Raw genomic sequence first — 24,415 nt, 5'->3', positions numbered from 1 at the left:
CCTACAGCGCGCTGCGATTGTGTGGCATTCAAAAACAAAATGCAAGTTAGTAAAAGTGTTTTAATAGAAAACAAAATGCAACAGAGCAACAACCCCAATCACAGCACAAGCAGGGCTCAAGTGTGTGTGGTAATAAAAAAATGAATTACCCTTTGCATACTGCCCTTTGGAGGAATTAAACATTTTCAGGCTGTGTACACACAATCAGTGACAGATATCTCAAGCCAGTGAGCCACATCACCACTCAAGTATGAATCTTTACCATCAGCATTCGACTGTTCAAAGCATGTTTAATTGAAAAACAACAGATAAAACAGCTTAGGTATGAAGACATCACTGTAATATAGTAAAAAATGGCTTTCGTGCGGCCTGAACATAACAACTATTCTTCATAATTTATATGACAACAGTGTGGAGCTGAGTTTCCTACATGGACCGCACCCACAACAGTGATTAAGGCCACCCTGACCACTTATGATGTGTAGACAGCTTCAAAAACATTATATACAAACCCAATTTCATCCTGGGGCAAGAAAAAAAAAAAACAACCGTAGAAATTAAAATGCCATTTTTTGCCGCCTTTCAAATTTCAAGTGAAGACTATCAAGGATCTAATCTTGAGTGAAAAAAGGCAGAAAAACACAGAAAGGTAAAGTAACGTTGCATTGGCCAAAGACGACACATCCAGAAGTCTGGCGTGCTCACATACTTAGTCTTTAACACAAGTGACGGATCAGACAACTGGGTAAAGATAAAAAGAAGAAACCAATGGGGAACTGAAGGAGTAATATTGCTGCAAGGCGACATTTACTCAGTGCTGTGACTCCTTCTGCGTTCACTATGTTTACTATGATCATTACTGGTCTCGCGCTGGTGATGACTCTTGTCTTTGCTATGACTACGTTTGTGAGAACGCCGTTCCCCATCTCTGTCCCTGTCTCTATCTCTGCTGTGGCTGCGCTCTCTTTTCCTGTTCTTCTCCTCTCCACTCTTGTGCTTCCTTTCCTTGCTTTGACTCCGACTCGTCTTTTTGGCCTTCCTCTCTTCTCTGTGCCTCTCCCTGTCATCCTTGTGCCTCCTGTCATCAGTTTCTCCCCTGCTCTTCTTATCCCTGGACCTCTCTCTTTCTGTGCCTCTATCCTTATGGTGCTCCCTGTCCTTCCTCTTGTTTCTGTCTTCCCCTCCATCTCTCTCTTTGTCTCTGCGTTCGCCTCTTCGTTCTCGGCTGCCACTGCGGCTTTTTCTACGTTCTCGTCGCTCGTGGTTTCTGTCTGCGCTGCGGGATCGCCGTCTCTCTCTGTCCCTATCTCGGTCCCTGCCGTCTCGCTCCTTCTTTTGGCGATCACGCTCCCTCTCCAGCTCTCGGTCAAAGCTGGGGCCGTGACGCTCGCGCTCACGCTGGTGGCTCTTGCTCCTTGACCGTTTGGGCGACTTTCGTGGGCTTGGCGTTCGTCTGGGTGTCCTACAAACAAAGGAACCACAACTGTCAGGCAAAATAAACTTAACTCAACAAATAACCCATACAATCACAATAACTCTCGCCAAGCACAATATTGTCAATCTTTCACCTGGAGCGCCATCGTTCCCCTTGCTTTCCCGGATCTGCAAATGTGGCTGCTGCTGCTGGTGGTGCTCCTTCTTCTTCTTCTTCCTCCTCCTCCTCCTCCTCCTCTTCCTGCACCTCCTCCTTCTGAACAATCTTACGTGGCCTCGCCTTCATCTGCTGGTCAATACTCTTCTGCACAGGTACGGGAATCCGGGGGAAAAGAGTAGAGAACCACTCCAGCTTGGTTAGGAATGAGCGCAGCATCTCTCCTATGGTCATCACACAACCAGCTCCTGCCTTTACATCAAGCTCCTATAAGGAAAAATTGGCCAAGAGCCATATAGGACAGTTAGCACACAAGCAGGAAGTTGTATTTGTTTGTTTTTTTTACAAATTTGCCTCAAATCAAAATGCAATTTGTGATGACCAAATACTGAACCTTCACCTCTGTTCATCTAGCTTAATCTTGCATATCAATAAAATGCAATTTTTTTTTCTTTTACAATTTCTGCCTAGAGGAAACAATATTATCAATATAACAACTGTTTGCCTTAACTAACCTGCCTGTTAATTCCAATAGTCTGTATTTACAAAGTGAGCTTTGTTGATCAAGCTAGCTTGTTAATAGCCAATTTACTATTTACAACCTCTTCAACCCTGACCCTCTTTTTGGGGTCCCTGTTTGAAAATGACAGAGTACATATCTGCAATTATCACCTTTCAATTAAAATATCACCTGTAAAAATGTGCATTAGGAGCTTAAAAACTCATGGAAGTCATGATGTCAACATGTGGACATTAGCTTTGCAAAGTCTGATGATGCTGAAGTGAAGCAGAGTAAAATTACAGTAGTTAGGTACTATCTATGCTATTTAAGATTACTATGGGTAAAAAATTATTAAACCCATTTAATTTTATTTACATGTCACTGTTGGTAAATAAAAACTTGTTTTGAATTAAAAAAAATAAAAAAAATAAATAAAAATGTGGGGGCATTTTTCTCTGGAGTGTCAGAGATAACTGAGCCTCAGCCTGTTCAGGGCCATAGCTCCGGGTAGCATTGGCCAATCTGGGTGATTGACAGCTCGTTTTAATCCTCTAAACCAATAGAATCAGGCTGCAGTCGCCGAATGCACATAGCTCTCTACGTTCGCATGTCAGAAGGACACAAATGCGTATGACGTAGTTTGACAGACATTCGCCCTTCTCCAATCAAACAAGCTAATGGCCGTCTGGAATGACCAATCAGACCAGGAACAGTCCCCAAAGCATGCTGGGTAGTCTAGTTCTCCGTTAGAAGTGGTTTTGTTGCGGTGAAAATAGCTTGTTTTGCTCAACACCAAAGGTAAGACAACATTTCTGGTTGTATTTCTTGAAAGTCAGTTGTTGTTTGTGTAGTCTGTGTAACATAAGAATGTTTTTATGAGCTTTTAGCTGAGTTTCTCAGCTTTCTGTGGGTGTGCTGCATGTCAAGAACGATCAAAGGTAAACATGCCTTTGATAAGTGTGTCACAGTGAGTGAGTCTGCGCCGGGTTGAACAGGTTAAAAACCATACATAAAGGGAACAGAGTGCATAATACTAAAACAATTAGTGTGAGGGGGCAAAGTCAAAGAAGCCGTGGCTTCCATTTTATTCTCCTAACAACATTTGGTTGAATAGAAATGCTCACAGTGTAAGCACAGATTTGAACAGGTAGGTAAGTGCACACCAGTTGAATAGTTATCTACTGAAAATGGTAGGGAACAGCTGCTTTGCACTCACACACACAAACCAACACAGTGCTGAGATACAATATCCAATTCACCTGCCGCACAATAGGCATCTAAAGAAAAAAACAGGGCAATTAACCAGTTGAATAGGATTTCAAATGATCACTTCAAATATAATGCAACAGAACATCAGAGGAGGCCTGGTTGCACAGCATGGGATCAAATTACATTTTGAAAAAGATCAGTTTAAAAAGACTAGAATAATGCCAATCAGCATGTTTGTACGAATTCCTCAATTGCAATTTATCAAAATTTTGATTTGTGCAACAAGTCCTGAGAACATCTTTTCATAAAAAGAAAGCATGCCTTGATATCACATTGGACTAAATAATTGACTCATCATTATATATATGGTACTTACCCTGATAAAACTCAGCAGTAGAGCAGTGAGCAAGTAACATAGCTACTGAGGTTTAGATGACAAAAACTGAGGACAATTAAGCCAAATGAAGGCAAAGGTGAAAAATCAGTTATGAGCATCACACTGGGGAAACGGACAGCTTTTGACGGGTGTCGTAGAAGGGTATTTAATGGAGAGAAAGAAACATTAAATTATTACCCGAGATGACATACCTCCTCATCATCCAGGAACCCATCGTACCAGTCAATTAAATCATTTGGGGGCTGAGTGTACCTGAGGGAGAATAAAACAGAGCTCAAATCACACAATCGTGCTGCATTTATCTTATTCAATTTGTATGCATCCATTTTATATTCACTGTAGTCCATGGCTTCTCATTAGAGGCTAATATACACTCTCACATAATATGATGATACAAAGACATACCTTATGTACATGAAGCCAAGTGCTCTGATGTACGGTGAGTCTGTGTGAGTGATCAGACCCATCAGCTGCTTGCGAGTCAACTTGAGAGTAAACAGTTTGTATAGAAGACAGAAAGCAGTAGACACAATACCACCAGTTCCAACTCCCCGCACCTAAAAGGAGATGACACAGTTATAAAGCGCCGCAAATCATTCAGTGTAGGTCTATCACGACAATCCAAAGAAACATGGGATCCGGTGAAGTTTCAGAAGGATCTGAAACTCCACCCAAGCTACTCAAGAGAATATACAAGGGGTAAGAGATGGGGAATAAAAGGCACGTACTTCTCACTTACCCCTCCGCACATTCCAGTCTGGCCTGCAGTCTTTCTGCTTCCCTTTTCCCAAGGCTCAACGTGATTCACCTGTGGGCACAGAGAAAATAAGCTCATTTGATTATATGAATGAAACTTTTGTCAATGTCATATCTCAAGAACAAAAGGTATGTCACTGTTCTCATTGATATGTCACGGTACCAAATTGACAGAGACCATCATCCCATGAGTTTTCCAGTGTTAGGAGAAAGAGGGAATATAGCAGTGATGTAGGGGAGGGAGAGAGACAAAGTTATGGTATGATTGGGATGCTCCAACGTCTCTGACGTGTGAATTTATACATGTCGATGTACAAACAAAGCACAGTATGCGGACACATCCTTAACTACACACTAGGAAGTGTGATTATGAAAAGCCATTTGACATGAAGGTTAAAAACCTGAATTTTTTTTGAAACATTGCAAAATAAAAGAAAATTCTGTAAAGCTAAAAGACTACAATGGTAATAACATAGAGTTTACAACCTCCCCCATCACAGTAGCAGAGCTCAAAATATAGCAAGATGTATAGGAGCAGATGTTGCCAAAGACCTAAGAGAAGCTAAAAGAAATATGAACATTTAAATGAATTATTATTATCTTTATCCAACGGATCAAATAAATTATTAAAATAGTTGACAATTGATAATATACGGATCATTTCAGAGTCCATTATGGACCAAACAACCAATCAATAAACAGAGAAAATAATGAACAGATTTGACCATGAAATAAATCATTAGTTGGAGCTCTAAATACATAAACTGCCTTGTTTTGTCCACAAACATTACAGTTCTGTAAAGAGCAAACAAGCTGAAAACAGAATATGTAGTAGTAATCACCCCCATAAAAAAACGCTCTCTTTTTTAAGAAATCCCAGATAGGTGGCGGTTAAGAGCTATTCAGAGCTGTGTTGCCATTACAATATCGCCATAAACATTGTTAAGCTGTGGCAGTGCTACTGTAAGTCAAGAATTACATTATCTCGAATCTCTATATCCCTGATGAGCCTGTACGAGAAACAGTGAGACTGGCATGTGGCCTGTAACATTTTAATAAAATGGCTTATTTAGTGTCCACAATAATAATGTCCATCTGTCCAAGAGCTTCTTAATAACTTCTTAAAGCATGAAGCTAACATGCATATGATCAAAAAAGTACAACTATTTAAATAATTTCTGAGTTTAACAGGCGCCACTTTGAACGATCGTGTTTACAATGGCAGTCACCGCTCGCCAATAAATCTTTGACATGTACAGAAAAATCAATCGTAATTATTAAATCAGGTAGGTAAAATAAGTGGACATCCAGTTAAATTACATAATTGTAACCCTATCTAGTACGGGTTTCTCGTCTTTGGCTACTGCAGCACACTACTGTTTCAGTAACGCGGTCACTGGACACTGGTTACCTAACTAGCATGCGGGTTAGCAGTCGCTAATGTTACCTTGAAATAGATTTCGTCCACAACTTCATGGTAGGTCTTCAGTTCGTAAAGCTGGACTTTGAAATACGGAGAGGACAGCACGTTGGTTAGAATCATGGGATTGAGGTTCATAGTCTTTTCGTTGCCCCACAGGGGCAGTACATTTCCATGTTTCCCTGGCGCAGACTTGCTAACGGCCTGTGTTGGCAGCTGGTTTCCGACGCTAGCCATGCTAGACGAATCCCAAGCCGCTATACTTGCGTGCAGTTAGCGTGTTTCCGTCTACAGGTCCATTAATGTAAGATGATGAATTGTCGGTTTCGAACAATTTCGGTGGTTCAGCTGTTGACTATCTGTGGCTAAATCGATAATAACAGCTTCCCGCCGTCGGCGTAGCTTGAGTCCTGACGCGAGGTGGAACCGGAAGTGTATCGATGTTGGTGCAGTGTGAGAGGAAGTGCTGCTGTGACTATATTTCCGTCACCACGGTTACCGTTCCGTTTTTGGTCCTACTTTGTAATTTGTAAATTTGAGATGTAATGAAAACAAAAAATAACATAAGTTATGACCAGGACTGACTAGGTTGTGTTCAGGACATCTGTAAATCAGACAATTTTACAGTACAGTTTTAGAGAAATTAAGTATTAATTATTTATATTACATTAATTTAATGTCCCATATTCGCACTTTTTAATCGAAAACAAATCTCAACTTTGGGATCTAATGAAAACACAATTGACGATACTTGTCATTGCCATATTGGTCTGGACAAAAATAGAATGTAATAATTTAGAAATAAATGGAGGTGCAGCTTTCTGAATAAAAAAACACATTGTTTACATGTGTGATTTACGTGGAATAGATCTGCATAACTGCACATATCATATCCCCAGTTACTTATAATCTCTGTAATCATACAAGAATGTATTGATCAAATCAATACATCTTTCCACTTGGTATGTGTGTTGTGTTTTGTTCGTGATTTGTGTTTTTAGAATATTTGCTTTTTTTGGTCAAATATGCTGTTTTAAATGTGCTTTACAAATAATTTGGATTGGAAATACTTCCCAAACTTTAATAGCAGTAAAATTTAAAAAAAGGGAAATACTGGTATTACAGGTATTACAAGAGAATGACATATTTAACATTATAGTAAGCTACAGTATAGTAAAAGGATGTAATACAAGTATACAGTAATAGTGTGAAATGAATAGAGCTGCAGTTAACGATTATATTCATAATCGATTAATCTGTCGATATTTTCTAGATTAATCAATTTATCGTTTGGTCCATAAAATATCAGAAAACCTTAAAAAAATGTTGATCGGTGTTTGTAAAACCTGGAAATGATGATGTTCTCAAATGTCTTGTTTCATCCACAAACCAAAATGATTGACTTTTAATGATTTCTTTGTTATCCAGAGCAAAGAAATGAAGAAAATATTCATATTTAAGAAGTTTAAACAATTGAAAATCTTGTTTTAATCATGAATAAAGCTTCAAACCGATTCATCGATTATCAAAATAGTTGTCGATTAATTTAGTAATCGATTAATCGTTTCAGCTCTAGAAATGAAATATAGTTGTGCTACAAATATGCTAACAGTATAGTACAGAACAACAGTGAAACATAACAAGATTATAGATTAGTTAAGAGATTATAGAAGAGTGCATATCTTTTTTTATTTACAGATTTGGCCTTAAATATACAGTCAACATTCAAAATCTCATAGATATCTTAAAAAAAACATCATTTGTATTACACAGCTTACATTCATTACATGGACCATAGCTTACTTAAAATATGACAAACAAATATACAGTTAAGGTTGGCCAATTTAAAAAAAAGAAAAAAAAAGAAAAATGTGCTTAAATTACTTTGATTACAGACAACACACACATACCCATGCACATACAAAACAGACACACAGCAGTGCCACTTAACATTAAAACCACATGGTCATTTTTCTATTTACCAAGATATAGGACACTGAGGACATTTGTCCCAATTTCCAACATTATCTGTTACACAGTAAATATTTTATTTTTTATTTTAAATAACTTTAGCACTTGTTGTCACCTGTAATAACTCAATCACAATCCCTTCATTTAACAATATATACAAATTAACATAGCAAAAAAGACAATGGTTCAATACACTTTTTAAAATTACAAGAAGACATGTCAGTACACCAGTTATTTCCATCACTACAGTTTAATGTTCCAATAATGTGGCCTTCACATACTCAACATGAACACTAGAGGACTCTCCTGATCAACAGAAGGGATTACATAAGATAAATGAAATGTCTTGGAGTGAGACCTGAGTAAATTCCTCTGGCATCTCCCCTACTCAGTCTTTTGTCCTCTGCATTAGTGTAATGCAACAACGGTTATGAGCGGGACATGCTTACCACAGCCACAGACTGCTTACCATAGCCTAGCGCTTGAACACCACCTGCTCAAAGGCTCCTGCTGCAACCCTGAAAGAGAATTTCGCAATGTTTCTTATATGACAGGAAACGGGGTGGTTATCTGATCAGACTGTGGGCATTCTTTTATGGGCAAATCTAACTATGTAGTGGCATTGAAAGTACATTAGTACGACAGTTATAGGTTATATTTATCGTAAATGCCTATGTCTTCACAGCCACAACAATTTCCAGTTACATAATCGCACCCACCTCGTGTGCTGGCTTCCCAAGGCAGTACTCCCACCAGGACCAACAAACAAGCTGAGCCCCTCCTCTGTAACCACAAGCACATACACACAAAACGTAAAGATACTGTCACCCAATTTACACAGTTGGATTTGAAAAAAAAAATAAAAAAATAAAAAAGATTTCTAGAAATAAATGACTAAAGATTAGGGATACTCTGGGGTCTGGAGTGTCTCACTGTTATTCACTGTTTTATACCACCAATTGTCATTTTTTACCCTTTGTATAATCCGAATAAAGAGTTGGAAAAAAGGTATAGGATAAAAAGACGTATTTCTACAACTACAACTGTGTGCTACATCAATATCAATAAGGAAGGACAACACCAGGGCAGGAGCATGTTGTGCTGTACTATACATCTTAACTGATAAACAACCTTAAAGATCCAGTGTGTAAGAATTAGTGACATCCAATGGTGAGGCTGAGGAGTGGAACCAAAATGGTATTCCTTGGCTCACTCCTCCCTTGTCCAGGCATGTGAGGAATCTACAGTGACCTTATTCTAAAGCCTGATCTAAGTCTTTGAAAACCTAATACCAAATACAAACAAACATATGGGTAGTACATAACATTTCTACCTAAAAATACTTTCAACCTAATGTCTAATTTATAAATTCACCAACATATGCATTAAATCATCACTCATCGTGTCAAAGAGTATTTGTGTTGTGTTGCACTGCAATGCCTGACAGTAATTTGATCCCATCAGCAGGATAGTAGGAAACGTTCCAGGCGAGCATAGGCAAATCCACAGATTGAGTACACACCCTCTGCACTGGAGTCCAAGATGCCATGACTGAAATCCTGGCTCTGCAGGATTTTCTCTATTATGTCATCAGCGTCCACCCTGGTGGCATCGACTCTCTTCAACTGATTCTCCATGGAGTTTTGCTTTACAGGATGTCTACTGGGGAAACAGAAGATGGAATATATATGTATTTATATATGTATTTTTATATATATATATATATATATATATATATATACATATATATGTATTTATATATGTATTTATATATATATATATATATATATATATATATATATATACATATGTATGTACTGTATGTATATATATATATGCATACATAATGTATATATATAACAAATAAATACATACATATATGTATATATATATAACAAATAAATACATACATATATACATGAAAATAGTAAAAAAGAAAGAAATTATTGCATACATTTTAAAATAACTTCATTGTCATGTCTTTTGACAATTTTAAGTACATGGTATCACATACTGTTTGTATGATAGCACTTAGCATGTCTTATCAGTCGGTTTCAGTCAGTCATTGTAAATGAGTGTTTTACCTAAAAGGCTTGACAGGGGTAGTTGGGTTTTCAGGTGCATGCTGACTGGTAGCAGAGACAGGTGGAATGGATCTGCTCTCCTTCTCTCCTTTGTCTACCTGCTGATTAACGGGTTCCAGGATGCAGCCAGTGCCTGTGGAGGCCGAACTTCCTGATGCACTCCTCCGATGGCTCAGGTCTATTAAACTGGAGTGATTTGAGCTGTAACCTACAGGTGTGATAGAATAAGTTTATGGTTTGTGAAACTGTTAAAAATGGGAAAATAAATAAGTATGTGCTTCAATGTGTAGTACCTGAGATTTTTGACTTTTGACTTGCATAGCTGGACTTTCTCGAGTGGCCATAGATGACCAGCTCCTCTGGGACTGATACTGACTTCTTTGGGATCTCTAAAAATATCAGAAAAGGTCAAAATGTGCACAAACCTACATTTAAACTGCTTTCCTCAGATATTGTTGGTTCATCATGGTGAAATGCCATACAACACATGCACATACCAGTGAGTGAATGGAATATATGCATGTTGCCTCCCTTTCTGTCCTCTAGGAGGCGCTCTCCTTCATCCTGTGGGATTCCCAGAGTCATGGCTGTAGATGGAGGACTGTGGGCAACACAGATGGCAGCTAAATCAAATGTGTCATCGGGTTTCTAATGTAATCTGTCAATCTCTAATGAGACACTCCCTTGGATTGTCATAAACAAAATTACATTACACAGATTGTAATGTAATGGTTTTAAATGATTGAAACCACATACAGTAGACGGTGGATAAAAATATTGTAGCAAAGTGTTTGAAACACATCAAAACAACACAGCCAGCAGTCTAGTGATCAAGTTATTCCTACTTTTATTATTACTTTTTAACAACTTCCAGTTCAGCAGACACTAACACCCTCACTTCTCTGTTACTGAGGTTTGATAAAAGTGAAGGCGTGGACAAAGACGAAAAATGCAAGACAGTGAAAATAAAGTTCAACTGAACGTCATCTTTGGGCTGTGAGCTGTTAAGTCTTACACACACAATGAGTAACACTGCGTGGGATGAATGACTGTGCTATCCTCGACTTAATATTTGCCTAGACAGCAGAGCGGGTGTTGGAACATTAAAGAATGCAGGTAAATACTCCGGTGAGTGACGGTCTGCCAAGGGTGTGATAAAATCTCCTGTGTGACAAGTCGCCCAACGCACAGCTCTTGACTTTAATGAAAATACAACATCAGCTGCAGCTCACTGCTGAGGTTGGGCAGATTAATGTCCGACCAAGGTGTGATTAGCTCTTAGATAAGAATATGGTAAGATCCCAGCTACGAAATAATGGGTCATAACTTGGTGTCAGGCAAGAGAGTGTGCTTTTGGTAATGAAAACTATATATTTGAATAAAGTTAAATGTAAAAGCCACGACTTCCTTACATACAGTTATCAAACTGAATAAATATAGAAGACTACTGAGGTCAAGAGGAGCACTTACGTTTTAAAACAGGGATCTCCAGACATAAGTTGTGTGGTAATGATGACCTGTAAAAGAAAATAAACAGTAATACCAGTTAGTTTTAAAGTGGCATGCAATTGAAGCATTGAGGCCGAAAAAGGCAAAAAAGTGTTTGCTGTCACTAACAATTTTCTGTTATTCAGAATAGAGACTTTGATACAAGTAGGATAATGGTAGATCTGCGCCTCAGGTATAATCTGCATACTTTAAATTTGTCCCCATGTAACAGCCAGGTAACAGGCTCAGGCATGTCTTGTATGTAACAATCAGGACGTTCAACTTTTCCATCAATCTCATCATTCACACGTTCCCAAACAGAAGAGTGTTATTTGTTGCTAATAAACTCAAGAACTGGTGATTTGATTTAGATCCACACATAGGATAAGAGGTCTTGTATGCTTATCAGGTTAAAGGAACACTACTGGACTCAAGAAACAAAACAATGACAGTGTGGTAGAGACTCCTGAGGGCATTTCCCACACTATAAAATGGACGGTTGTGGGAATGTGTGTGTTGCTTCATCACCGTACCTTGAGAATTGAGTTGTCCTGTCTTGTGTTCTTTGTGTCATATCCCTCTAGGAGACATCGTCGAGTCATGCTGCCAGACCCAGCAAACTCTGACAGGTTTAAGTCAGCAAAGCCCAGCTGCACACAAGATCAGATCAGTGTGAACTGTTTATCAGTCTGTTTAAGGTGTTCAAAAAAATGACTCAATTGAAACAGTACATAATAGCACTCATGCACTTAAGTGCAGAGCAAGTGTTCACAAATATCAGGCCAAAACATAGTCCTGAGGTTTTCATTGTTAATACAATAAATTACATTTGAGAAAAGCAATCCACCTTCAGATTGAAGGAAACAGTGTGGGTTTCTGACATAACACCTTGAAATAACCTCATTCTTTAACTGATCATTTAAGTTATTGATTAACATGGTGTGATTTTTGTTTCACCGATTTTTAAATCAGTAACTAAAGCCGGAAACTAGCAAGACTGTTCTAATGGGTCATCTGTACTGAAATGGCAAATGGCAAACAAATGGCAGTATGTACATTTTAGATGTGGTATTACCTTTGCAAAAGATTTCCCACCCTTCAACTCCTGAAAATGACAAAACACAAAAATAAGTGGGGTTAAATTTGCCATTAAAAGTATTTGAGACACTTAGGTGCTGTGATAGTAGCAGTGCAGATATACGTATTGGCAGTTAAACCTCAGTGAAACAGTCTGCACCAACTCTGCTATGGAAAAAAAGCATTACAATGCATTTATGTGGTGTCAGAAACACATGATGATGGCAACAAAGGCATTTCCTTTACCTTGCGCACAGACACCCGGCACACACAGGGGTCTAGTACACCTGTCCCAGTATTAGCACTCATCTTACAAAGGAAAGTGAATCGTTTCCTCCAGTGCACACAGTGGACTTGGACTGGCTCCCTGAGAGAGAAACACACTTAAGTTTATTCTGGCAAAAGACAGATTGAAAACTGAAAATGTGTTATTTGATTTTGTGCTATTTGGATAAAATGACATTCTAAATGTCAAATATTTAATATTTCTAGATTATTTAGTTCTTATTAATATTAATAACATACCTAGACATACTATAAAACTGCATAATGTTGGGGGAAGCTGTGGTTGGAGCGTGGGTAAAATCAAATTGACAGTGTTTACACTATAGTTTGTTGCAGCAGACGGTTGCCATGGCAAAGCAATGTGTCTGTTTTTTCCAGAGTGACTCACTTAAGTGCTACAAGCTACGAACAGTTATAATCATAGACCCAAAGGAAGGACTGAGTTCCTTTGAAACACAAGTCAATGCAAAACAATAGGAAAACAAATAGATAACATACAAACAAACAAAAAGTATAGGTTATTCAGCCACTGTAGTCATAATACACTATCTGCTCTATTAAACTACAGCCACTAATAATAACAACAATAATAACAATAATAGATAATTAAAAATAATAAATTGCTCATTGTGTGAACTGTTAAACTTCTTTCTTTCTTTGTGGTGTGAACTAATTATTCTTTTTTAATGATATTTTTGTTTTTTAAAAATCATATCAAATCACAGCTTTTTCTGCATCATTTCTTCAGTTGTTGACAAGGTAAGTTAACATAAAACAGCTCTCTGTTAGCTTTAGCCTTTAGCCAATGCAAATACACAGTATAGCTTAGTTAGTTAGCTAGTTTGAGGTTGAGTTTATGTCGCTGACTAATAAGTTACACGTGTTTGTTTGGAGGCTGGGGAATTTCCAAGCAAAAAGAAAAGTAAAATTCGAGACTATACGCTAATTAACCATATAAGTTAGTGAAGTAAACACACAGTGGACAAAACAAGTTAAGCTTAAATTTAACTCCAGCAGTCAAACTATAAATAGCAAACATGCTCACCGAGTCGACTCTTGGGCGAAGCCTCCATCTAAAAGCCTGACTTTACAGAACAACACTCCGTTAACGAAAGGAACCGACGACAACTCCTCCAGGTCAAAGTCTACTTTAAATTTAAACCTCTTTTTCTTCATGAGTAGGAACGACATGGTGTTTGCTGGTGAATCTCACACACACACACACACACACAGAAACAGACAGACAGACAGCTGTGCTGCTCTTATAAAGCTGTCACTGCACTGACACTGTTGCTGTGATGAAGTCTCAAAGTTCAAATCTCCTCCTTCACACCCACTGACATGTAAGGTTCATGACGTGAAGAAGAGTCTGCGGTTTTATTAGAAACTGAAAAGAAAAAGAAAAAAGAAAAGAGAGTGAACTATGAGGTCACGACTATGACTTTTACGTAAATCACTTTTTTACACTTACGTCCACAAAAAATAACTCTGTAGTAACTCTTGACATTCTTCCTTATATAATCACTGAATAATGAGAGAACGACATGCTTGTGTACAGGGGCGTTTACAGGCGTAAGGCCAGCAGCTGTGGGTGGGGCCAACAGCTGTGGGTGGGGCCTCACTGGAGGAGCGAACCAACACATCTACCTTGCAAAACCTCTTGATTTTCATTTAGGCATCATTTTTTATCTGGTGAGAACACGGATATGTAAGGCGGAGTCTTAGGGCCAAACAATAAAGGGAAAATAAATCAAATCTTTCGAGAATAAAGTCGTAATATTACGAGATTTGGTATCATTATTTCAATTAATTTTAAATAAAATACCAGCCATTTCCTCCTCCACAAAAGAGATGATGTATGTGTGATTCTTTCTTCCAAACAAACTTGCACTTGCGAATTCTTGCACAATCTGTTCAGAGTCCTGATGCGAATGATAACGTGGTGCTGATGTGCCAAAAGATTAAGTATTTGGATGCAGCTGATTGTCTTTGCTTGATTAATAATAATTCAATAAATATAATAAAAATAAATAAAAGTTTATTCTCATAATGTTACGACTTTATTCTTGTAATATTATGACTTTATTTTCATAATGTTATGAGTTTATTCTTGTGATATTACAACTTTTTTAATATTACAAGTTTAATACTACGTGTTAATTCTCAATATTTTAAGTAAAAAACTGTAATCGCAATCAAGCGCTCCTTCAAATCCTAACAGGCAGGCTTTTGCTACTTGTCATTTTAAATGTTCGTTTGTTTGTGTTTCAAATACATAAAATCCTGAAATATAAATGAAACAGACTAATCACTATATCTGTAATACTCAACAGCTTCCTCAGCACCACTAAAGATTCCCACTGACCTGTTTAAATATCTGATTCAATCAGCATGGAAAATTGCCAGAGTATTTAAGATTGTCACAAAGGCTGAATCAATCAGCCACTGATTATCTGTGTGGCTGTGTGTGAGGCACATAAACAGACAGAGAACATGATAGATTTGATCTTTGATCTATACTTTCATCTTTGCAGAACATTAAATGGGAAGAGGAGGAGCAAATATTAGCAATTATCGTATGTATGTTCTTAAAAAAATAAATTGTGCAGTATGTATTGTCTGTCACCTGCCATGCTTCTGTTAACTCTGGCATATTGATGTTCTTAAATATGCTTTGTCCCTTTTAAAATAGCATGAAATAAATCAAATAAATGTAGAGCCAAATGATTCCAAGCAAATACATTCCTTGGAATACCTTTTATCTTGCAGTGGTCTGGATATTACAGGAGGTCCACACCTGTAATTTTTTCATGGACCTGAGGTCAATGAAAAATAACAGAAAAAAGGAAAAATTAGACTTTAAGATTTGAAATCAATGTCAGTAACAATCAAGCTTCAAAGAGTCATATATTTTTGATCAGATCAGTCTTAAAAAGTATAAACAGGTAACTCGGTATTGGTCCTATACTGGTCAAAATCACTGGATTCGATATCAAGCAGATGAAAAAAATCCTATTTATTGCATTCTTCAGTCATGTTGTGTTTATTTCTTTTTCATGGGAGAAGAATAATAGTTACACAGTTGGAGAACTGTGTTTTAACTGTGTATAAACTTGTTATTACTCTTTTATGCTGAGTAACTAACATTTACTCTTTTTGACTTTAACTTGAGTACATTTTTAGACCAGTACTTTTACTTACACTTAAGTAAAATCTTATGAAAGTAGTGGTACTTTTACTTGAGTAGAATATTTCAGTACTCTCTCCACCAATGGTGAAAAGTGGGCCACATTAGTAATTGTTGTAGTGGCGTTTGTCTGATGAAACACTGCTCTCTAGTGGCGAGCAGGGAATAGGATACTGTGTTGTGAAATGACACGTCCTTTCAGATTAGTTAAAATTTGTCATGAAACTGCACTTGTAAAACGGATTTGAGTGTAAAATAACGCCACATTTAGAGGCATGATTCAGATTATATTTTCAGTTAATCCGGTGTTAGTTTATTACACACACGTCTCTTACATTCTCAAAATTCCTGCTTTTTTTCCTTAAACGTCGAGGAACTACGTCACCTCCTTGACTCCGCCCTCATCGACTGCTGCAGAACAGAATCACTACGATTACACCTCCTTCTCCTCCGCGCGGGGCGAGCTGCTGCAAAATAAAGTAACTGCAGAGGACAAGTGTTTTCAGCGCGATCGTCAGTGTCAATGTTTCTCCACGATTCACGGATGGTTTTCAGCATGGATTAAAAAACAACATCAATAACCTGACCTGACAACAGGAAGGAGGGCTCGTGGGTTCGGACGCTACACATTCAGGGTGACCATGTATGAGGCGTTACGCGCAGCGTTACTGTCCAGCGCTCGGTGCTGGGATGCCGACAGTAGCAAGTCATACCAGGAGTTGTTCGAGAGACTCGACACCAACAAAGATGGGAAGGTGGATGTCGCTGAACTGCGAGCGGGCCTTAAAGCGATGGGCATGTTCCGCCAGGGGGCTGCACAGGTGAGATAAACAAACATATGGGACACGAGAAGGTAGAGTCGAGGTGTAGTCAGGGCGTAAGATCCTGCTCTGCTGTTGTTGCATATTCATATCCGAGACTTTCGACCGATATGTGCCTTTTTATGACCAATGCCGAGCTGTAGATATCAGGGTAGCCCATGGCATTAACTGTATATTTGCTGCTTGTTGCAGTGTATTTTGGCTGATATCTTTGGCCATTTAAAAACACACTCTTGAAACTCTCAAATCTTTTGTGTCTGCACTACAGTGCGAGAAAACTAAATACATACTTGTAAGGCCCTTAGGCGTTTACATGCATGTTAAAAGTCTGATTTACGTTTATGTTCGACTGTTAAACAGTCGAACATACCTGGATAATGCGACACATAGTCCGATTATTCCTGCATGTATACGATTAGTCGGACTGAAGTCGGACTTAGTGTTATGCGCATGCATCAAAATTTCCTCCCTGGTCTTTGACCAGGAAGTAGGAGACAAAGTATAAACTGCAGTTCTGTTTCCCTGGAAAAAAAACAAACAACATGATAGCCTCGGCGAGAGCGGAAGCTCCACAGAAGACCCACTTTTGGACGGAGGAAGAGATGGGTACGAAACATCCATCTCACCTTTCGCCGTTCTGTGACGTAAAGGTCTACAGGAAACGGATACACACTAGCTTATAGGAAATACAGCGCCACCTACGGAGGGGAAGTCAGACATACACGCCCGCCATTTAATTGATTTTCTCCCCCACATGTATAGTCGAACTATAGTGGAAAACAAACACACAAAAAACTGGACATTCAGCATTTTGACAGAAAGTAGATGGACAGGTTAGTGGGACGTCTGTTGACGTAGTTGTGACCTATACACAGATGATCTTTAATGTTTGATCTTTGGTCTTTGGTCTCTGCAGAAGATCGTGTCGTCTGGAGACCAGAACAAAGATGGGAGTCTGGACTTCAACGAGTTCACCAGATACCTGAAAGAGCATGAGAAGAGGCTGCGGCTGACGTTCAAGAGTTTAGACCGAAACAATGACGGTAGGCAGTGAGTGAAATGTTGCCTCATTGCTAAAGTGCTTGGCACGAGCGCTCACACCTAATGACGAATAATGCCAGAGAATGTTTACTAGGCCACGTGTCTATTGTTTATAGTGGCACACGTTTCAGTACAGGGTTGCTTTTTTTTTTATTGCCTCAGGCCGCATTGATGCCACAGAGATCCAGCAGAGTCTTGCAGAGTTGGGCATGGACGTCAGCAGAGAGGATGCCCTGAAAATCTTACAGAGGTTTGACTTCCACCTTTTCCCACTATGTAACATGTTTTTATCTAGTTTAAGTATCAGTATCATAGTATCAGTAATCTAAGTAACCTGTTCTCTGTGTTTGTTTCTCAGTATGGACATTGATGGCACTATGATGGTGGACTGGACTGAGTGGAGGGAACACTTCCTGTTTTACCCTGGCCACAATCTGGAAGAGATCATACGCTACTGGAAACACTCCTCGGTACAAGAGTCACACACACAAACACTCCACCCACAGATACAGAGGGCAGTGCAGGGGAATAACTTAGTAACAAACCTGGACCGAGTTGTGTACAGTACATGTGCATGACTCAACCGCAGCTCCTGTCTTGCATTGTATTAAATTGCTGCCATATACCATGTTTGTAATAGACACCTTAATGCTTTTAGGAAAACAGTGAACTTGTTTATCTGAAACGGCTAAAACATGCATGATGGGGGCTGGGTCAGCTCAGTGATTATGATTTCACAAGCACCTCTAGCTCAAGGATAAGAAGTAAGAACACTTTCTTTGTTGATTTACTAAAATTGTGACTACTACAGCACTTATAGTGTTTCCCCATAATGTGGCCCTTTTTAAAAAAACAAATGATTACATCAAAAAAGAGGTCCTCACGGTTAAAAATGTACCTTTAAGGTTTTGTAAATAGTGTCGTCTCTTTGGTACACAGTCATGGAAAAAAAAGTGCTGCTTTGAACTAGATCTCAAAAGGAGAAGTGTGACATTACCCTGTGAGTGTTTTCTTGGCCACAATGACAACCACAAAAAGAGAGAAAGAGAAACGGAGTACATGTAAATGGCCTGTATGTAAATGGCCTGTATGTAAATGGCCTGTATGCAAATGGCCTGTTTATGCAGCACTTTTCTAGTCTTGATGATTACAGTGCCACAGTTTTGCCGTTGACTCATTCACACACACACACACACACACACATACAGCTCAACTTCAATCGGTGTGCAGTGCTTTTTCAACTATCAGAGCTATTCACATGCTGGTAGCTGTGATGTCAGGAGCAACATGTGATTAAGTGTCTTTCCCAGGGACACATCCACATGTAGCACTAGAAGAGCCTACAATCAAACCCTGAATACCTTCTGGTGGGAAGACAACCCGCTGTACACTCACTACTCTCTCACTACAATATTCCATTATTTTCATTATTTGATTGATTATAAAAAGTTGATCAGTTCATTTGACTCTTATACAAATAGTTTTCTCAATGACGGCATTGAGAAAAAAAGTATTCTTTCCACTCCAGATAATTTGTGGTGCATCTATTATCACAATTATATATTCCAAAATTCTTATGCCAGCAATTGCCTCACCCTATAAACATGAGGATTTTATTAGTGAGTAAGAACGTTTTTTGTTTTTTTTAACACACTAGATGCTGGATATAGGGGACAGCCTGGCCATTCCCGATGAGTTCACCGAAGAAGAGAAAAGCTCTGGTGGCTGGTGGAAGCAGCTTTTTGCTGGCGCTGTGGCAGGAGCCATCTCTCGCACTGGCACTGCCCCTCTGGACAGGATGAAAGTCTTCATGCAGGTGAAATGTGTAAAAGAAAATGACCAAATGTCTCTTTTTTTTTTTCTCCATAGATGAACAAGCCATGTCAACATCTGACATCATAATCATCTTTTCTACTGCAGGTTCATTCCTCTAAGAACAACAGGATAGGCCTGGTCGGAGGCTTCAGGCAAATGATAAAAGAGGGAGGTCTGAGTTCACTCTGGAGGGGAAATGGAATCAACGTTTTAAAGATTGCACCTGAGACAGCGATCAAATTTATGGCCTATGAACAAGTGAGAGACCGCCTCTATGAAGAGACATATTTGTGACAAATATCTGACATGCTGATTGTTTCCTCGCTATGTGACTTTGTTGCAGTATAAGAAGTTGTTATCATCAGAAGGCAAAAATATTGAGACTTACAAGAGATTTATGGCTGGCTCTCTGGCAGGAGCCACAGCACAGACAGCCATCTACCCAATGGAGGTAAGACTGCGACTGAACAAAGTCTTTTCCCCAAAATAAATAAATAAAATGTCAGAAATATCAACAACTTTATCTTCTTTTATAATGTGAAGGTTTTGAAAACACGACTGACTTTGAGAAAGACCGGCCAGTATTCAGGAGTGTTTGACTGTGCCAAGAATATCCTGAGGAAGGAGGGTGTTAAAGCTTTCTACAAGGGCTACATTCCAAACTTAATCGGCATCATTCCCTACGCTGGGATAGACCTCGCTGTTTATGAGGTATGCAGGCTTTTTTAATGAATGATATTTTGCACTTTGTATAATGAACTAATTCATCATGACAAAAAAACAAATCATCTGGAATTGCAAGGCTGCATTTAATCCAATCAGAGAAGTCTATTTCTGTGTTTTGCTGAGGTACACGCTCTCTCCTTTTTCTCAGAGTCTAAAGAACACGTGGTTGTCGTACCATGCCAAAGACTCGGCTAACCCTGGAATTCTGGTGCTGCTGGGCTGCGGGACCATCTCTAGTACCTGTGGCCAACTGGCCAGCTATCCACTTGCACTTGTACGCACACGTATGCAGGCACAAGGTAAACTCAACTGTGGTGATTATTGCCTCTCAAAGCCATAAAATGACTTGATAAAACCAAAGCCAAGTTTCTGGACTTGATAAAACTAATCTGGACGAATTGACTCCATACACGTGGCTTTTCTAGCTTGTAAAACTGTTTGATGTTATGTTATATCACAATAGCAACAGTGCCACCACTCCCAACCTGTCCCGAAGAGATCAACTCTATGCCTTCCAAGTGTTCAGAATGAATACTAATAAATAATCCATACACATACATTATAACGGCTGCAACAACATCTATTATTTACAGTATGTACACAAGTTATTACACAGCATGTTTTTCTCATCAGAAGCAAGACATTGTAATTAATTGTACACACTGTGATGAATGGTCTATATTGATTTAAAGCTGCAGTGGGTGACCTTTGGTCATGTTTGTTGTTGAAGTTGTTGTTCTGCCTCTGTTTAGTCTCTATAAACAGAAACAGTGTAACATCAGTTTGTATGCTGCGTCCTTCATTTGAAAACGGGCTCTGTCAACTATCACAGCGGATTTAGGGAGCGTTTGAAAGTCGTGTGGAGCTGACAGGCTTAATCAGCATTGTGTGAACTCATTTGACCATGATTTTAATCTCAAGGACATTTTGTTTGTATTCAAAAGTTACACACTACAGTTTAAGTACTTTGTGGTGTAACCTAAAACAGATGAATCATGACCGCTTAAATACTGGTTTATTTACATTATGCATATAAAGGGGGCAGCCCATGGCCCAGTGGAAGGGAATTGGGCTTGTGACCAGAGGGTTGCCAGCTCGAAGCCCAGCCCGATTAATTGGACACTCAGAATGTCAAAATAATTTTAGTTCAGGGGCCACATACAGCATCATTTTGATCACAAGTGGGCCGGACCAATAAAATAATAGCATAATAACCTATAAACAACAAGAACTCTGAGTTTGTTTCCTTTGTGTTGCATTTAATGAAGTGCAATTTTCAAAGTATTACGCCTAAATTTACCATTTACACATGTGCATTACAACCTACAGGTTTCACACTAGGAGTAGATTCTAATCCTGCGGGCCAGATTGAACCCACTGCAGGCCGGTTCTGGCCCGTGGGCCGTATGTTTGACACCCCTGCTGTAAATCCAGTGTACTCGTGCTGGTCCCAAGCCTGGATAAATAGGAAGAAAAAAAACCTTAGAATTACATGAAGGTTTAACTGTCTCTTGGACAATAATATGAATGAGTGAAATTTGGAAACAAGTTGTAACTTTATGTTTCTTTACAGCATCTCTGGATCCATCAGACCAGCCCTCCATGAGTTCTCTCGTGAAGAGGATTGTTGCCAGAGATGGTTTTTTCGGACTCTACAGGGGCATCCTGCCAAACTTCATGAAAGTCATTCCTGCTGTCAGCATTAGCTATGTAGTTTACGAATATATGAAGACTGGCTTAGGAATCTCCAAACGATAATGCAAGCAAATAGAATAAGAACATTTACCCTAATTGTCTGAAGTCCAAAAAGAGATGGCCGTGAAACACACGGAGCATGACTACCTTGAGCTTGCACAGGAGTTCAGTGAATGGAAAACTGCATGTACTCCAGGGTTGTCTGTCTGTAGCATAAGCATTAATGATTTGTGGTGAGCATGCTTTAATTTTTATTCTGCTATTACACATAACACATTGTCCAAAGCAATACTTGAGACAGCTGTACACATTGTCAAACATGTCTACAATTACAATTTTATATTTAATTTATCCTACTGTTTTTCTTTCGAGACTGTGATCAACCAAAGTTGAATATCTGTGGGACCCATATTTGTGCTCCCCAAAAGAAAATGTTTTCTTCAGAGAAAGATGAAGCCTGTACATGCTAGGATTAATATCTTATTTGATTCCTATTCAGGAAATTGTACACCAGGCCAACTTGTGGATGTTTTTAAGTTCCCACTGGTTGAAGGTTATTTAATACCTTTCAAAATAAACATCTACCCTGGAGGGACTTTAGCTCCAGACAAACACTGCTCCGGTCTACAGCTGTCGGCTAAAAATAAATGGCCGTGAAAATCAATACTTGTTAACGCTAGAATACTGAGTGTATGAAAACACACAAACGCACACACACACACATGTTGTGCAATGCAAACACCAGTCATTCAAAGGGCCATGTTATCATGTAAATGTGCCTTACAGCCACTCGATGTGAACTTTCAGCAGATATTTGTTTTTTTAACATATATAAGTATGCTGTATATTTGTGTATGTATACAGTATATTTTATAGTTCTGTTTATTTATGGTTTGAGTGATGGTTACTACTGTTTGATGCATTTTTAAAGCAACACTACTGTGTTTTATCACTGAGTTGAAAAGCTTGTTGAAAGCACATTTGTGTCTTCCATCACCACCATAAACATCCACAGTGTGATCTTATTACTTCTGTTTATTGTTCTGTCACTGTGTGTCGCAAGTGGTTGTGATTTGCCATTTGCAGTCAGGTTTTTGTTTTCCTTCATGAGTTGTGAGTGTGGACTTTTTTTTTAATGTCATTAACCTGAACATGTGGAAACTTCATATCGAAGTTGAACATGGTCTTTGATTGAAGGCTTTATTAAGAACGGTATCACTGCTGGTTTGAAGATTATGAGGCATGTTAAGAGTTCCACTCTGTGGAAAGATAATAAAGAACTAGTTTTACTAGTACTTGTTGTTTTATTTTCTGCCACCAACAGGAGGCGATGTTTTCAAACAGTTTTTGCACAGACATCTCCAGCAATGGCCCATCATCGATCATCGCAAGTTTGGTTGAGATCGGACCTTCCATTACGAAGTTATAAGAGTTTTGTTGTGTGTTGGAAGAAATTTGAAATGTTCGCCAACTTTCTCGTACGCCATGTGACATTTTTACTAACCATAAGCATCGTAAGCTCCTGAACTTGTCCACAGTGACCACACAAAAGCTGTAGGACAAGTTCGTTCAAATACCATTGGTGCGTGCAATCCAAGATGGCGGCCTTCCTGTAGGAGTCACAGGAAAGACAAGTGATTTTTTTTAAAAATTCAATTAAACTTTATTGATCGCTAAAATGTTATGAGAACTATGCCGTTGAAATACAACAAACATTATATAGAATATTTAGATATATAGAAACGAAATAGCAGACAAGGTGGCAAAAGCAGCAACAGGACATAATAATATAGATATATATATATATTTAGCAATAAAATTAAGCAAAACAGAAATGAACAGCATCATTAAACAAAAACTAAAGGAGAGATGGCAAAAACAATGGGAGGAGGAGAGGAAAGTCAGATGGTTTTACAGTATCCAAAGAAAAGTGGGAGTGGCTAGGCACACAGAAAGAAGCAGGAAAGAGGAAAATGTCAGATTTCGCCTTACAGGATTGAACAACACATTATTTCTCATCAATAAACACAATACAGACAGATGTGATCACTTTGGGCAGGAGGAATCCATTCATCATGTTATAAAACAATGTCAGAAATACCAAAGAGAGAGAGAAGTAATGATTAAAAACTTGAGAGACATTGATGAGGAATTGGAAGTTGGTAGATGTATTGTGGACGAACTGGAGTGAGTGTTACAAGATATTACTTCAGTTTCTTAAAACCACAAAGTTGATTGGGAGGATATAGGATGTGTGTGTGTGTATGAATAGCTGTATGTATATGTATGCATATATAGTTTTTTTTGTAGTATGTATATCTGTGTATATAAATATATAATTATTATTTAT

At 38.6% G+C, this 24,415-nt stretch overlaps 3 protein-coding genes across 4 annotated transcripts; 1 reads left to right on the top strand and 2 right to left on the bottom strand.

Moving 5' to 3' along the window:
• Positions 1 to 42: 42 nt before the first annotated feature.
• Positions 43 to 6,318, bottom strand: prpf38b (pre-mRNA processing factor 38B). The gene is made up of 6 exons (XM_058622944.1): positions 5,903 to 6,318; positions 4,439 to 4,507; positions 4,105 to 4,256; positions 3,891 to 3,951; positions 1,569 to 1,858; positions 43 to 1,462 (listed from the first exon to the last, which is right to left on the bottom strand). Exons 1-6 carry the CDS (start codon positions 6,110 to 6,112, stop codon positions 808 to 810), a joined length of 1,437 nt encoding a protein of 478 aa, XP_058478927.1. The 5' UTR covers positions 6,113 to 6,318; the 3' UTR covers positions 43 to 807.
• Positions 6,319 to 7,545: 1,227 nt separating this feature from the next.
• On the bottom strand, positions 7,546 to 14,160 carry LOC131473507 (EEIG family member 2-like). 2 transcript variants are annotated; one of them, XM_058650754.1, is made up of 11 exons: positions 13,826 to 14,160; positions 12,742 to 12,862; positions 12,494 to 12,523; positions 11,952 to 12,068; positions 11,401 to 11,447; positions 10,428 to 10,531; positions 10,224 to 10,319; positions 9,931 to 10,138; positions 9,369 to 9,505; positions 8,566 to 8,629; positions 7,546 to 8,364 (listed from the first exon to the last, which is right to left on the bottom strand). In XM_058650754.1, the coding sequence occupies exons 1-11, from the start codon at positions 13,969 to 13,971 to the stop codon at positions 8,322 to 8,324; spliced, it is 1,113 nt and encodes a 370-aa protein (XP_058506737.1). In that variant the 5' UTR covers positions 13,972 to 14,160; the 3' UTR covers positions 7,546 to 8,321. The 2 variants fall into 2 exon arrangements, with proteins under 2 accessions (XP_058506737.1, XP_058506728.1); XM_058650745.1 differs by having other exon boundaries at positions 9,369 to 9,508; positions 13,826 to 14,159.
• Positions 14,161 to 16,093: 1,933 nt separating this feature from the next.
• LOC131470598 (mitochondrial adenyl nucleotide antiporter SLC25A24-like) lies at positions 16,094 to 23,360 on the top strand. Its single transcript, XM_058646523.1, has 10 exons — positions 16,094 to 16,788; positions 17,705 to 17,831; positions 17,992 to 18,079; positions 18,188 to 18,299; positions 19,487 to 19,645; positions 19,750 to 19,902; positions 19,988 to 20,095; positions 20,188 to 20,355; positions 20,519 to 20,669; positions 21,944 to 23,360. The coding sequence occupies exons 1-10, from the start codon at positions 16,609 to 16,611 to the stop codon at positions 22,126 to 22,128; spliced, it is 1,431 nt and encodes a 476-aa protein (XP_058502506.1). The 5' UTR covers positions 16,094 to 16,608; the 3' UTR covers positions 22,129 to 23,360.
• Positions 23,361 to 24,415: the final 1,055 nt, after the last annotated feature.

Source organism: Solea solea, chromosome 1, assembly GCF_958295425.1.
Source record: "Solea solea chromosome 1, fSolSol10.1, whole genome shotgun sequence".
NCBI lineage: Eukaryota > Metazoa > Chordata > Actinopteri > Pleuronectiformes > Soleidae > Solea > Solea solea.
This window is presented reverse-complemented; position numbering and strand designations above follow the sequence as displayed.

Coding starts and splice junctions, on each gene's coding strand:
- prpf38b (XM_058622944.1), bottom strand. CDS start 6,112: ATGGCTAGCGTCGGAAACCAGCTGCCAACACAGGCCGTTAGCAAGTCT. Junction 4,508..5,902: donor TGGACGAAATCTATTTCAAG/GTAACATTAGCG, acceptor CTGTGCCCACAG/GTGAATCACGTTGAGCCTTG. Junction 1,463..1,568: donor GGGGAACGATGGCGCTCCAG/GTGAAAGATTGA, acceptor CTTTGTTTGTAG/GACACCCAGACGAACGCCAA.
- LOC131470598 (XM_058646523.1), top strand. CDS start 16,609: ATGTATGAGGCGTTACGCGCAGCGTTACTGTCCAGCGCTCGGTGCTGG. Junction 18,300..19,486: donor GCTACTGGAAACACTCCTCG/GTACAAGAGTCA, acceptor TTAACACACTAG/ATGCTGGATATAGGGGACAG. Junction 19,646..19,749: donor GGATGAAAGTCTTCATGCAG/GTGAAATGTGTA, acceptor TTTCTACTGCAG/GTTCATTCCTCTAAGAACAA.
- LOC131473507 (XM_058650745.1), bottom strand. CDS start 13,971: ATGTCGTTCCTACTCATGAAGAAAAAGAGGTTTAAATTTAAAGTAGAC. Junction 12,069..12,493: donor GTGGGAAATCTTTTGCAAAG/GTAATACCACAT, acceptor TCTTGTGTGCAG/CTGGGCTTTGCTGACTTAAA. Junction 10,320..10,427: donor TATATTCCATTCACTCACTG/GTATGTGCATGT, acceptor TGATATTTTTAG/AGATCCCAAAGAAGTCAGTA.